General features: G+C 41.6%; 2 protein-coding genes across 5 annotated transcripts in view; one reads left to right on the forward strand and one right to left on the reverse strand.

The window, feature by feature from the left end:
• Window positions 1–14,485, forward strand: part of LOC149872517 (uncharacterized) — a 73,160-nt gene that overhangs the window by 23,317 nt on the left and 35,358 nt on the right. The gene's annotated exons all lie outside the window — the stretch shown is intronic.
• Window positions 8,513–14,485, reverse strand: part of TFAP2D (transcription factor AP-2 delta) — a 53,388-nt gene continuing 47,415 nt past the window's right edge. For both annotated transcript variants that reach the window (XM_090030699.1, XM_090030690.1), the window contains one exon: window positions 8,513–8,732. In XM_090030699.1, the coding sequence (XP_089886825.1) occupies window positions 8,513–8,732 (220 nt within the window). The remainder of the gene's footprint in view (window positions 8,733–14,485) is intronic.

Below are 14,485 nucleotides of genomic sequence, written 5' to 3' on the forward strand. Positions count from 1 at the left end.
CCTAATTAAAGCAACCACAGAGCATGTGTAAAAATAACTTCATGACACTTCATGCACATTAGCTTATTTTAATGTGCATTAACTACATAGCATTTTTTTTAGTGATGCTTTAATGTGCATTAAAATAAGCTAATGAAGATTAAAGACTATGTGTAGATGCATCCATTGAGCCCTATCAGACAGCAAAGGTACAAAATTGTACCCTTTTAAATGGCAAAGTTACTAGCACTGTTGTGTTTCATACTGTTATACTGCTCCACATTCAGTTGTGTCAGAACTGGACAAGAGAATGGGCTGATTGAGCTATTTAATTCATTGCTGCCAATGTTAGTTGCCTGGGAATACACTATGTAAGGGAAAGATAGATTGCTGTGTAAGGAGGAGCTATCCCTGGGTAATGCAGCACATGGTTTATTTTTAACCGACAATGTTTTAAGCTGCTGCTTGTATACAGAGACAGTGAGCTGTCATATTTTGGGGCAGTTGGAAAAGAAGTATTATCCTCCATATGGGTCTTGTGGACTGAAGCAGTAAAGAGGCAAGAAATAATAGTACAAACAAATGGATTGATTGTGGTGTTCTCAGTTACAGGAAGCTACGTAAAGGAGAGCACTGGGACCCAGTAGTGATATTCCAGTGGGGTTTTTTTGTAATCTATAATGATGTGCTTCTGTACATTTTATCATGTCAGCCAAGTATGTGCATTCACACAGAGCTTGCTCATCTGCTAACATCCTGTTCTATCATGTACTGGGCTCAGGGTATAATCTCGAGTGGACTTTTTTTGGTTGTTCCAGAGGCCTGTTCAAGATGTTGAACCCTGTTCAACTTCACCAGCTGAAATGTAGTTACAGGGCAGGATCCAGGAGGGGTGTACTGGTGCTCTTGCACCAGCCTTTGATTCCTGCTCCACCAAAGTTTAAAGCAGCATTTCTAGTCAGGCGATGTTGAGAGATTTAATTGACTTCATGGTTCAGTACAGTCTATCTGATTCCTTCTAAACTCTTTATTCCACAGGCGTTAGTGGAATAAACACTTCTTTACAATGGTCTTGATGCTCCACCAATCAAGCTAGCCTTTGTTCTGCAATCCTAGTGTCTGTTCCCTACTCCTGGTAAGGAAGCTCCTAATTCACAGCCCTGCAGATTGTTTTCTTAACTCATTCCAGTGAAGTTATATTTGTTTTTACTTCAATCTTAATAATACAGCCCTAGGCCTCTAGCATATTAGTAAAGCTTCTAGTTTATTTTTAACTGGAGAAAAAATATTTGGGTTTTTTTTATATATGATGATTCACCTCACCATATGCACCCACTTTTTCAAAATTCTGGATCTGATCATGGTTACATGACAAAGCCACAGGCCTTGGGCCTTGCTAGTTACTTCATAAGGATGTTTTTAATGATAAACTGGAGGATATGTTTACACATGGTAGGTGAAAGTCTGGTTTTATTTAAGTCAATAGTAGTTTTGTTTGCTTGGAGTGCTATCAGAAGGGTTGAGGGAATTTACCATTCCACAGGATCAGATCCTCTGGGCTCAGAGGTCTGATTTAGCCTCACGGCAGGGAATCAGGGAAAGGGAATAAGCACCATTTACACCAACGCTGGCTCAGTGCCCTGTGCCAAGCTGGCTCTAGTAGGCCAATCCTTTGAGGCCACAGGCAAGAGGTCCCACCGACCCCAGCTTTTAGAGGCTAGACCCAGCCTGCAGTACTCTGTTGGGGCAAAGACTTGAGGTACTTGTCCCTGATCCTTATGCGCTTCCTTGTTTCATTTATCAGATCTCCAATTTTGACTCTTGACTTCTGGCACATCCTGACCCTGGCTTTGGCTCCTAATTCTGACACATCCAGATTCTGCCTTTGGCTCTTGGCTCTGATTTCTGGCAATCCTGACCCTGGTCCTGGCATATCCTGATTTTAGCCTTGACTTCTGATTCCCATTCCATCTTCTGGCATATCCTGACTCTGGCTTAGACTCCTGATTCCTGGTTGCTGGCATCTCCGAACTCCTTGCTCCCTGAGAATGAAACCCCAGACTTTGCTCATGTGTCAGGCGACCATCCCTGACCACTCATGCCCCAATCCCTGACTGAACTTGCATGTATCACATCTCAGAACAATGTAGGCCATCACCTAAAGGACCTTCCAGCCTTCCTCTGCTCACTGGGTAGTCAAGAGGCCAGGAGGGGAGCAAGCTAGAGGGCATATGACTAAGTGAGATAGACATTGTCTTAGAAGAGAAGGGCCCTGGGTTCTGGTAGCTGCCCTTGAGCCAACTCATACAAAAGTTATCATACAATTGTCTGGTTTATCCAATGACTATTAAGTGCAAGATGCCAAAAAGCCATGAACCAAATACATGGCTACATGTGGATGTGTACATAACACTTTGATGCATAAAGATAAAATAGGAATTGGCCCTTTCTCTCTCATTCTTTTCTACAGCTATAATATGGGAATAATAGTGCTTTTGTTCTCTCATCTGTGCATTGTCTGTTTTTCATTTATCTCAAACATATGCTCTTTGTGTGAGGGGCAGTTGCTTGCTATGTGTTCACACGATGTCTTGAACAATGGGCCTTGTTTTCAGTTGACGGTCCTATGTATCCCTTTAAAAAATATATGTTAATGATAGTTACTACTCCATGGTGAGGTCTTCTTGAGTTTTCCAGACACAAAAATTATTTCCAAAAACCAGACATCACATTAAATCAACATAGATTTTATTGCCGTGAAATGTTCAATCAAATGTGGTCATTATCTTCATAGACTCATGTAAAACAGACAGGTCATATAGGAAATAGAAATATAAAAGATTATGTTTCTTCACCACTGAATTATAAATTAAATTAAATTAAGTGGAAGGGAAAAGAAAAATCCCCAAACCAATAAATAGGACATTGTTTGTTTGTGACCAAGTGCGCACTCACATTTAAATACAATCACAACAGCTGCTGTACAGAACAGAATTCATCATACAAAATAAATAAAATAAAATAATAATAAAAAAGAATAGCATTAAAAAAGGTCAGATCTCTCAAAATGACCTTCGCCTTGTAAAGGAAAAAGGAATCATCTTCCTCTTCCCCCCCATTCCCTAATCAGCTATATTTTGAGTCTCCACGAATCTGTAATGGGGGCAGAAGGGAAGATAGGGTTATAATTACAGTTCCTGTATAATTATTGTCGATTTTTTTTCCCTTGGGTTGCAAGGTTGTATCTTCCATGAAACTTGGTTTTTCCTTGCCCTTTAAAGTAAACAAGCGGAGCAGCGGAGTTACTTCTCTGAAGGGTAAAAGAAAGTCAAATTCTTTTGGAATTCATCACCAGCCCTTTGATTCCTGATTTCTAAGACCAAAAAGAGTCTAATAGGTTAGAAGAAGCTTTCAGGGATGCTGGGCTGTCAGGAAATGGGAAAGCCACCTCCTTAGCTTTTCTACAACAAGTTGAGTCTCAGCTCTGCTAGTGAGTCAATCTGCAAAGGGAGACATGAGCAGGGGGTAGTATATACACCCAGGCCTATGGTTTGAGAGGGCTGTGCATTGTGTCTGCTTGTAGTTAGCAAAAGTTTGAAGGGAGACTTCAGAGAATGAAAGCCTTGTCAACTTGGCGGACTGATCACCACCGCCCAGTGGTAACCAAGAGTTTATCTTGGGGAAGGGGTGCAAAACACCTGATAGGCCAAATTCATCATTCAGGGAAAAATGGAGTGACAGCAAGAAGAAGTTAAATTCTGACGCTGCTTCTAACTGCTTGCTAGGATGAAGATCAGGTCTCTTACGGTGCTGAATTGTTAGCTGGGGTACAGGTTGTAGCCATGTTGGTTGGTCTAAGGACATAGGCGACAAAGTTCTTTGGGTACATATGATATTGGATATCATTTATTTTATTAGATAATTTATTTGAGTTGGTCTAATAAAAAATATCAGAATTACCCAAACAATGTTAGCTGGTGAGGTCACAGCCTTTCATGCACTGGGCTCACCTGACATGATGCGGACCTCTAGGAGCTCTACTAGAGCAGCTTATTTCTTTCCCCCCTTTCTATATCAAAGGTGCATGACACACTCTCCTCTGTGGGCACAATAGCACAAATGGGCTCTGCAGGAGAGCAGTGAGATCTAGAGCAGAGGCTAGAAATGAGGATCGTGGGATCTCATTCCTAGCTCTGCCAAGGATTTACCATTTGACTTTGGGGAAGTCATTTATGGCCAAATTCTGATTCCCTTCCTTCACCATGAAGAATAAAGTTAGGACTTCATAACGGCATGGCTATACATGGAGCGAGCTGTTACTAGACCAGAGCAAGTGTAGCGGTATTTGACCTTTATCGCTCTGTGTCTATGGGATAATTGTATTAATTTACTTAGCACTTTAGGGGGTTTTCAAGCCTCATGAAATACAGGATTGTAAATTGATTTGAAATCCTTCGATGGAAGGTACTGTAGAAGGGCCAAAGCTAAGAGTCTTGCTGAAATGTAAAGAAGTCAGTTCAATTACAAGCTCAATTGATCAAAACAGTCACTCCACACTTGAAACACAGGTCTGTTTTTGAGGTTAAATAATATTGGTTCAGTTCTTTTCAGGTTTTTTTCTTTCTTTTTCAAAACTTTCCTGCAGTTTGAGGTGTTTTTCATGGTAGCAAACAAGAAATTAGACTGGTGCCCCTCAAAGTGTTTTAACTTTAGCTGAATTGATGGACAACATTAATGGATTAAAATGTCTCTATCATAGGCATCTGCTGTGTTGTGATTAGACTGATTTTCAATCTCATTTTTTCCTATAGAAAAGAAAAAGAGGGGGGAATATTTTGAATGTGTATGGAGGGTTGATGAGATTTTGGGCTTGGACTTTCAAAGGAGCCCTAGAAAGATTAGATATGTCTGTCCTAGAGGCAAGCATTTTTCGAGTGATAGCCTTTTTCTTAGGCCAACTGCGTGGCTGGGGTAAAATCAGACATGCTATCACCTGTAAGGCATTCGTCATCAGGGTGAAGACCTGATGCCTTGCCATTCAAAAGCTTGTCTAACTTTATGTCAGTCATGCAGCCAGTACAATAAGAGATATCACCCTAAAAATCCTTGCCCCTGGACCATCACGGCTCCAACATGACTCTAATCCTATCATATGTCTACGCTGACATTTTTTTATTGATCCTGAGGGCACACTTCAATCAGCTTGAACCATATGAACCATCTCTCTCGATCTTTAATTTTCCTTCCTGCCTGCACCACAGCCCTCCACGTTGCGCTTCCTGTCCCTCAAACAGAGCCCTTCTAGGAGTTAGTCTGAGAATGACTTGTCTCTCCTTCTGTACTTGGTTGTAATGAAAGGCAAGAGAGATATAGGGGTAGTGGCAGAGAAGATCCGGAAATCAGGAGCAGGAAGCTGTGGGATGGCTACAGGCCGACTTCGTGCACTTGCAGCCTGCGGTGTCCGGGTGGATTTCAAATGCACTGCCAGCACGGCCAGGCCAGCTGGCATGTTTCACCATGTACCATGAAGGTCTACAGAGCTTCAAGGTTGTGTTGGAGTCCTACTGAGTGTTGAACATTGAGGTCTCCCCTGTTGGTGGTCAGTGGGGATGGGCTTTAGAGCAACCTCAAAGTCAATTCAAATAGTAGTATAGGCATAACCTTAGGGGATCAAATCCCAGTGAAATCCAAAGGAATCTTGGAGCCTAATTCTTTTAACTTCCTTGAAAATGCCAATTACCTTAAAATAACTTCAAAATACTTCCCCTCCAAAATTAGTATACAAATTTCAGCTGCGCTCCTTGGCAGCATTTGCAAGGGTTTCGTGTTCAAATGTATCATGGGAGTAGGGAAAAGAAGCAAAAGTGTGATTTCAGATATAAGGGCCCAGTCCAAAAACAATCAGGGGAAGGAATCCTATTGACTTCAGTAGCTTTGGATCAGGCTTTCTGTAATTTCCTCCTATTAATTTGTAGAGCACATAGGCATAAACTCCAAGTGCTGAGACTTAAGAAACACCCATTTTCTATGAATGCTAAATAGGTGGAAGTGTAGCTCAAGATAAAAAAAAAAACATGCTGCATGAATAGCAGGGCCTTGAAGTGGCTGATTTCCAACAGAAAATATTGAATAGTAAACAAAAATGAAGCATTGCAAAGGCTGTGGGATGCATAATGAATACCTTAATAATATTTCAAGCAATGCTGCAGAAGGGCAATTTCCTGGTTAAGGTATTTGCTCCATCATAACCAAATGCTAAAAACTTGATAGAATCCATTAACACAGTTCAAGCCATTGGCCTACGTGACTGATATATTTCAAAAGCGGGAATGTCAATTTAAAACATGGAGAAGCATTGAGAAAAATATCTGTGGAGTTCCCCGCTTCCATTTTACCAAACCAGCTACACAACCAGTCCAGATTTTTCAGAATATGAAATTCTATATCTATAATCTAAATTTTGTATTTTGAAAAATGTTGACGGTTGTGTAGCTGGTTTCATAAAATGGAAGAGATATATATCCAAAAGACTTTTTAGAACATGGTCTTCTTTTACAGTTTTTCTCCTCTTGGTTCTGATTTTGGCCCACTCAGGTTCTTGAACTGGAGGAATTTAAATGGACTTTCATTATACTTTCATAATATGGTTGATCTGGAGACATTTTAAAAGGAAATTAGTATTAATGAGAACAATTCATCTTAGACCCCTGGTGGGTCTAAACCTGAGAAATGCTGTGAACCACTAACACCCAGCAGTCTTTGGGAGTTGGATTGTACTCAGGGTATTCAGCAGTTCTCAAGATTTTGGGGTTTTTTTTCTTATTTCCCCTGGACTGGCCAATGAAAATAGGTGAATGAGTTCCTCTTTTCGTTATGGTGAGTGGCTAGTCCCTTTCAAGTTCAAATCTCTGCAGAATGGTGGAGTATTCAAGTTGCCAGGGCTACCGTCGTCATTTGCAATTGTTCCCACTTGAAAAAAAAAAATTATGGCCATTTTTATCTGATCTTGAATTTTCTTAAAAGAAACCTTATTCCAATGAGAACTAAATATAGGGCTAGACTGGCCTTGGTAGTTTCCCTTTAACAAGCAGGTAAGTTTTGTAAACCTCAGTCAAATCTCTCAATCAATATATATACACGGTGCTGGAACCTGTCTCTAGTGAAGTCAATGGCATAGCTCCTGATGACTTCAGGGGGAGGGGGAGCAAATCAGGCGACAATGCCCAGCCGTGCTTTTTGAAAACCAATCTGATCTCTTTTGTGCTGCCTATTTGCAGCCAATATGCTAGTGCCACAGTATTCTGCCCTTCCGAATGAAGAGACACAAGGGAAACAGCCAAAGAAACGGTGAGCTAATAAAGTAAAAATCCTGGGGCAGAAAGATGGAATTAACTGCAAGCAGTGGAATTGGACTGGACAAACCTTGTTTTGAAGCAAGCAGAACATGTCGAATGTTTGATGCTGTGTGTAGCTGGGGGTCAATTAATACCTTCGAAATAGGGGAGAAGGGCCATTAACCCCCCGGCTGCCTTGGACTGGACCAGTCTATCCTAGGTGTCATATCAATTTTGAATTTTTTTTCTTAAGACCCTTTTTTGGAACCTCTGCATCCCAGCATTATTGCAAGCGGGAAGTCAGCTGTAGCAGTGAGCCATAGAAAGAAAGAAAGCATCGTGAAATAAAGGCAAACCAAAAGGCCTCTCTGCCCGCCTTCAGGCCCAGATTGGATTCAGCTGTCAGGAGGAGGGGCTAAAAAGATACAAGCCCCTCCTATTGTTGAATCTAACCTCTCGTTCTTAGTGTGGAGGATGTTCCTGGAACCCTCAACACCTTTTCATTTCCATCTGTGATCTCCTTCCCTTGAGAGACACTTCTTGAATGGTGGGGACAGGGCCCTGATGGGCTTCAGCATTATTTCAACACTAGTTTACCAATACATGCCCAAACTGGGAGAGGCTGCCCCAGCACTGAATGGTTCATCATTTCCAGGACACAGAGGTTCATCTCTTTCCAAGTTCCAGCATTGTCCCCTGATGCTCAGTCTGGGGGGTCGAAGTAGGCACTCCTTCCAGTTTTCTCCATCACATGGGCGAAGTCATCATGACAGATCTGTGTACCCCATGGCTGGTGTGCTTTCCAGATCCCTACCTATGTTGCCAGATAAGAAAGTGCTTTGAGTTAGCCTGTGACAAACCACGCACGCCGCCTCAGCCAGGTCCAGAAGTGCTTATAGAAAATGGTGCTAGTGTATCATTCGGAGCGATCAAATACTACGTGCACAAAAAAAACAAAAAAAGGAGTTTAGAGCAACATCAATAAAAAAAGTGACAATTTCATCACACAATTACTGTACACTGCTGTTCTAAGAGTTGAGTATTTCTCTCTCTCTCTCTCTCTTTCACTCTTGTGTTTAATCTTTTTTTTCCCCTCTTTTGGATTTGGTCCACTGGAGATAAATCACCCTCAATGATATATATATTTAAAAAAAATATCAGCAGCAAGACTCTCTTGAAATAGATTCTGTTTGATGTAGCTAGTCTGTCTTTTCTGTTTTGCCCTCTTTCACAGCAGCCTCTGAAGTTTTCCGCAGGGGGGCTTTCTCCGCGTTGGCATGTCCTTGGCCAGATTCAGCAGCTCCGCCGTTTTTGTGCGCTGTGTGTTTTTCCAAGTAGTTCAGCATTTCACTGAGAACAGTTTGGAAAGTGCTGAGGGCAGCACATATTGCAGGCGTTCCAAAACCGTGAGTGATCAAGCTAGAAATGGGAGAGAGATACAGAAAGAGACAAATATTGAAGAGTTTACACAGATTATGGTACAGTGAAATTCAAGACTTTTTAAAATATTTATTGCCTTGGAGGAAAAAGAAAAAACAGCTTAGATGCAATTTCAAAGGCTAGTTTGGCAGTAGGAATACCAGGTTTGAAACACCCAGGGCGTATCACCATTGACTGTAATGGAGCCATGGCCACTTACACCACCTCAGAATCTGTCCTGTTACTGTATTTGAATCCCAACTACATTGATTTTATCCTGCTTAGGTAGATTAAATGCATTCCGCACAGTTTATTGAACCTTTCATATGAAACTTAAAAAACCAGGGGTCTGGTTACCGAGCACAGATGTTATAGGCAATGTTCACCGATGCAAATGTGTGTCTTACTGTTGTAAGACAGAAGGTTTTGTGTTCCTGCTCTGTGGCTGCATTTAGATAGTGCTGCATAAATATAAAGTGTTTGGAGACTGAGGGGGATGTATACCTCTAGGGTCAGAGTCTGTTCCACGTATTCAATGAGGAAGGGATCTAAGCCCTTAGGGGCCCAAGTGTGATTCTAGTCCAGCACAAGTCTCTAAAAAATGTTAATACAAAAGGTAGATTAGCAGACCATCCTCCTTTTCTCTTCTCTTTTTGTGTCTCAACTTCAAGGTCAAGATGACGTGCCAAGAGTAGATGGACTAATAATGGATTTTCAAGGACTCAAGCTGAGTAGACTAGAATTGCACCTAAATCCACTACGTGTTAACACCTGCAGTGGAATCTGGCCCTGTCTGCATCATGCCCAATGGCAGACACGCACAAGCCAGTGATTACATTTGTAGGAAGCGAATACTAGAGCTGGTCAGGAATTTTTTGACTAAAAATACTTTTGTTGGAAAATTCTGATTTGTGAAAGCCATAACTGTTTGCAGGAAAAGATCAGTTCCAACAAATGTCCTGTCTGAGGGGTAAGGGGGGGAAGGAATCCTTAATCAAAAAAGAAAAAGCGTGTGTGGGGGGTAGTGCTCATGTTGGATTTGTCAAAACCTTTCCTTTTGACATTTTCAACATCAAAAAGTTCTATATTTCAGCTGGCAATGGTTTTTTTTTGTTTTTTTTTAAACCCAAACAAAAGATCAAATAATAATTGAAAAGGTCAACATTGACATGAATTATTTTGAAATGACACAAGGAAAATGTTTCAGTTGACCCCAGTCACACTGAGATTCAGAAGCCATGTTTGAAAGCTTTAAACTTTCCATCTTGATTCGGAACGGGGGATGGCGGGGGGATGAAATCTCAAGTTGGGCAGTACAAAGAAAACCATTTCTATTCAGCTTGAATAGTGCCTCCTGCTCAGCAGTGACCTCTCTGGTTGTCTCGGGATCTGCATAGAGAACCTTCCCAGCAGATATCATTAGTTTAACCTAGCCCTGGCAGACAATTTTTATGACAAAGAGTTTTTGCAATGCTCATGTGAGATCTATGTTTTTATCCCCGCTTATCCAGTGATGTAAAGAGAGCATAAGTATTTATGTCCCTTACTTCTTATCAGTAGCTTTTCCCCCCCTTAATTCTGGTGAATATTTTTTGCAAGTTCTTTATATTTCAAAGCTCTGGAAAGTTTAGATCTCCCTTTCTTGTTCTGATGAGAAGAGAAAGGATGATTTTACAATGGAAGCAAAAGCCTAAGAGACAGACTTAGGGTGAACACTTCATGCGCGATTCCATAAAAACCAAACGTAGCAGCTGATTTTCAGAGCTGCTTAAGTCCTGCTGAGTTCAACATAATCTCAGGACACTCTCCACCTGTGAATCAAATCAGTTTTTAGTTAGCCACCTAAATATGGATACAACACTTGAATTTATACTACCTGAATTTGAATCTTTTGGCCTTGGATATTCTCAACTACCCTAGAGACTTCCTTGAGCAACTTTATACAAGTCATTTCACTGGGTAATACTACCTCCCTGGGTATGGCAAAGCTAAATTAATTGATTTTTGTGCTGTGTGTTGGGAAATTCAGAGGAAAGGAGATACCCATCAACACTTTACCATCATTATGCTTTAGCATGCCCACTGCACCTTCCTGCCTGCAATCATGCCGTGTGCTATGATGCAAGTGTGTCTGTTCATGTTTTAATGATGTCCTTACTTAAAAGCAAAAAGATCCAAGTGTGCCTGAAGGCTTGGACTCTGGTTTGGCAGCTACCTCAAGGACTTTTGCATACCTCAGGCTGGTGGAGCTCTGTCACATTGCCACAGAAACATACTTAGGCTCCACAGGGGAGGAGGCTACCATCTGCAGCAATTTTTTAACACCCTAATTTAAAAAAAAAAAAAAAAAAGCATGTGCCCCATTACCTGACTTCTGGGAACGTTAAGATCTCTAAAACCCAGAAGGCTCTGCCCAGACTTCACAACATGCTGCGGATGCCTGACAGCAACCAAAGACAAGTCCCAACAATGACAGAGAGAAGTAACACAGAGCTTGCTCTTCTTATTTATGAGTAGAATGGATGGTTTCATTTATTGCAGGGGTAACCTCTTCGTATTTTTATTTTGCAGTCAACTAGAAGATTGTTCATGGATATCAGATTCTGGTGCCTTTCCTCATGCTGAGTATAACAAAGAAGCTGTTGTGTGGCATGATGTCACTGTGTAGAAGTACAGGTATTAGAATCCAGCCCTTCCATGCTAGAAGGATAGAGCTTATAAAGGAATAGACACAGGACACATACAAACTTTAGATTTTACTCCAAAGTAAAATTAGACCAGTGTGTGGACATGGCAGCAGTTTTCAAAGGTTGGAAAGGGTCTCATAAACCAGAAAGGGAGGGGGGGAGGGAAATACTAGGGAAAAGTAGGACAATGAAACAGGCTTCTCAGGCAACTTTTGGAATCTCATGCACTGAGGGTGTCCAAAAGGAGGTTAGACAGGTATTTTTTAGGTTGTTTTAGGAAAAATACATCCTGCATTTGTGCAGGGAGTTGGACTAGGTGAACCATGAAGTCCCTTTCAATCCTATGATTTTATGAAAACAGGCTCAATGTGGATAGGTTAGTTGATCCCCCACCTGGGCAGGTGAATTTGCAGTCACAAGTCAGGAAATCTATAGGTATGGGTATAATAGGGCAGTGAGAAATGTGTTGAGTTTCAAAACATACCTCACTGATTTATTCTAACCTCCAAGAGAAGGAAGTCACTTTCACCCTGCTCCAGATCTCTGTGCCTCTGGTTTCTGGGATGTCACTTTCACATCCTCTTGTCAATATCATGCCAAGCATCAACGGGAAACCGACAACCTCAATCACTGAAGTTTTCAAGTGAGAAAAAGGCCTGCTAAAAACATGCCAGTACCTTGTGTCCTGTGGATTGTTAGGCAGAAACAATATCCTTCTCATTTTGCCAATTATTTCTATTAAAAGGGTATACAGCTTGGAAACAATAACTGCATTTATGATATTATTTAATTTTTTTCTTTCTGCTGTTGTCTGTTCCAACTTTTGCCGCAAATGTCACTTGCAAGAAAGTAATGTTTTCTTGCCACCCTGCCTTATTTTGTGGCCAAGTAGCTGTTTTAGAAGTGGCTTTCTGATTGGTGGCCCCGATTTAAGTATTTTCATTAAAAATGTTTTTATGTAAATTTAATGGAAATTTAACATTGCAGATGAAGGCAGATACAATAAATCCATTTTCCATTATCCCCATAATTTAAGGGCATTGGTTTTCTATGTATGATGAGTCGTGGCACTGAAATAGCTGAGCATCTTATAGATATTAACAAATTCATCCTTACAAAACTGTATAAAATTCTTCATCAGATGAAGAGTTTAACATGGCAGATGAAGGCAGGTACAAAACCAGTGCCTGTTCCCAGGGCTACTTAGGCTTTGTTCATTGGACAGACATTGACTAAAATGCCAGAATAATTATGAAAGTGCAGTTCAGAACACAATACTACTCCCTGGCAGGCTGATGAAGTTAACCCCAATTTACAAATAGGGAAACTGAAGCACAGAGGTTAAATGCTGGGCCCAGGGTGCATATCCTGACAAGTGTGCATATGCAATCTGAGGTGCTGCAAACTGCACGTGACACATGCACCCCTGTTTGCCATGCTGCTGATTTGCAGAGCAGGAGTTTTTTCACATGGGGAGATCCCAGTGTCAAAAAAACCCCACAGCTAAAAAAAAGTGGTGCAGCACAGACGGCAGCAGCATGTGCCACCAGAAATAGAGCCTGGCTAGCCAGAATGGCACTCTAGCAGCTGGCTAGGCTCTGTGTGACCGACTTGGTACCGCTACTGTGCTGGAAGACCCCTCAGGATCCCAGGTAAGGCTGCTGAGGCCAGCACAGGTGCTGGCCCCAGACTCCCCTCCCCAACCCAGGTCTATTTGTCATGCACCAGAGCACACGAGCAGCAGTGTGCCTGGGGACAAAAAGTAATTTGTCCCACTAGAAATTAGCACCCCTGCATGTACACACTCAACAGGATGCACCCCGGGGAGTCTGTGGCTATGCCCCAATCTCCTGGGTACAGGCTCAGCGAATCTACTCCCAGGTATTCATATATGTTCTGAAATGTACCTCCTGGTTTTACAGTATGGCTAAGTAACTCATTGTGGGTGCTTGCAGATGTAAACCCCATCCTGCCAAAAAAAATGGTGTTTTGTTTTAAACTCAGTGCATTTCTGCACTGAACCCCAGGCATGCCGAGAAGAGATAGCATGTCACTTCAATCTGGCTCTGTAGCATCTGTAAAGGTTGGGTGCTTCAATGAGGCTTTTTTGGCACTTTTATCTAATAGCCAGTTGAATCAGCTTTAGCTAAAACCACCAGAAAGCCTTGGTGAAGCACCTGATCTTTACAGGTGCTTTAGAGCTGGGATGAAGTAATATGCTGCTTCTTTCTGTAAAGTGGGAGGAGGGCAGGGGGGAGGGAACATTGTTTTTTTTAAATGTCTGAAAGCAGCCTTCCTTTTATTTTATTTTATTTTATTGCAGTTCCAAAAAATATTTAAAAATTAAATTATTTGCGTCAACCTGAAACTTTCTAAACAATTTTGGTGGATCAAAACATCAAAGAATTTTCTATTTCTAACGAAACAATTTTCTCTTTCTTCACCCCATTCAAACATTTTAAAGGTTCTAAAGAAGTATTTTTACTCCAAATGAAGGAAAATTCAAAACAAATAGCAATTAAGATTAGAACACCGCCCCCCCCACCCCCACATAACCCAAATAACAGGCAAGATGAATCCAGACTTCATCCTGCCAGGGAGCATTATTATATTCTGAACTGTGCTTTCATGATTACTTTGACATTTTAGCCCAATTAACAAAGACTAAGTAGCCCAGGGAACAGGCACTGTAACCAAAGGCTCCCACTGACAGTATGTACAGACGTGCTCCATGCACATTGTTTACAGTGCTGCAATTTAGAGCACTTTTTTTTATAGCACTATAAAGTTACAGAGCTCTTATACATGACAGAAGTTCAGTGTTTGGTGGGGCAGGATTTTGGGGGGGGGAGCGGAGGGGGTGGAAAGGTCCTCTGAGCCCCCCGCACTTTCCAGGCTAGAAGACAGGGGGCACTCCACAGCCTCCTGGGACTTCTTCACTGCTCAGAAATGTGGCCAGTGTACAGAAGTTATTTAAAGCGCTGTAGGTGGCTAAAGTGCTGTAAAACACAGAGCTTCAAATTTCATACCTCACTTAACAGGGTTTAATTTAAAGGACCGTACCCT

The sequence above is a fragment of the Crocodylus siamensis genome, chromosome 1, assembly GCF_052110815.1.
Source record: "Crocodylus siamensis isolate JL-2025a chromosome 1, ASM5211081v1, whole genome shotgun sequence".
Classification (NCBI taxonomy): domain Eukaryota; kingdom Metazoa; phylum Chordata; order Crocodylia; family Crocodylidae; genus Crocodylus; species Crocodylus siamensis.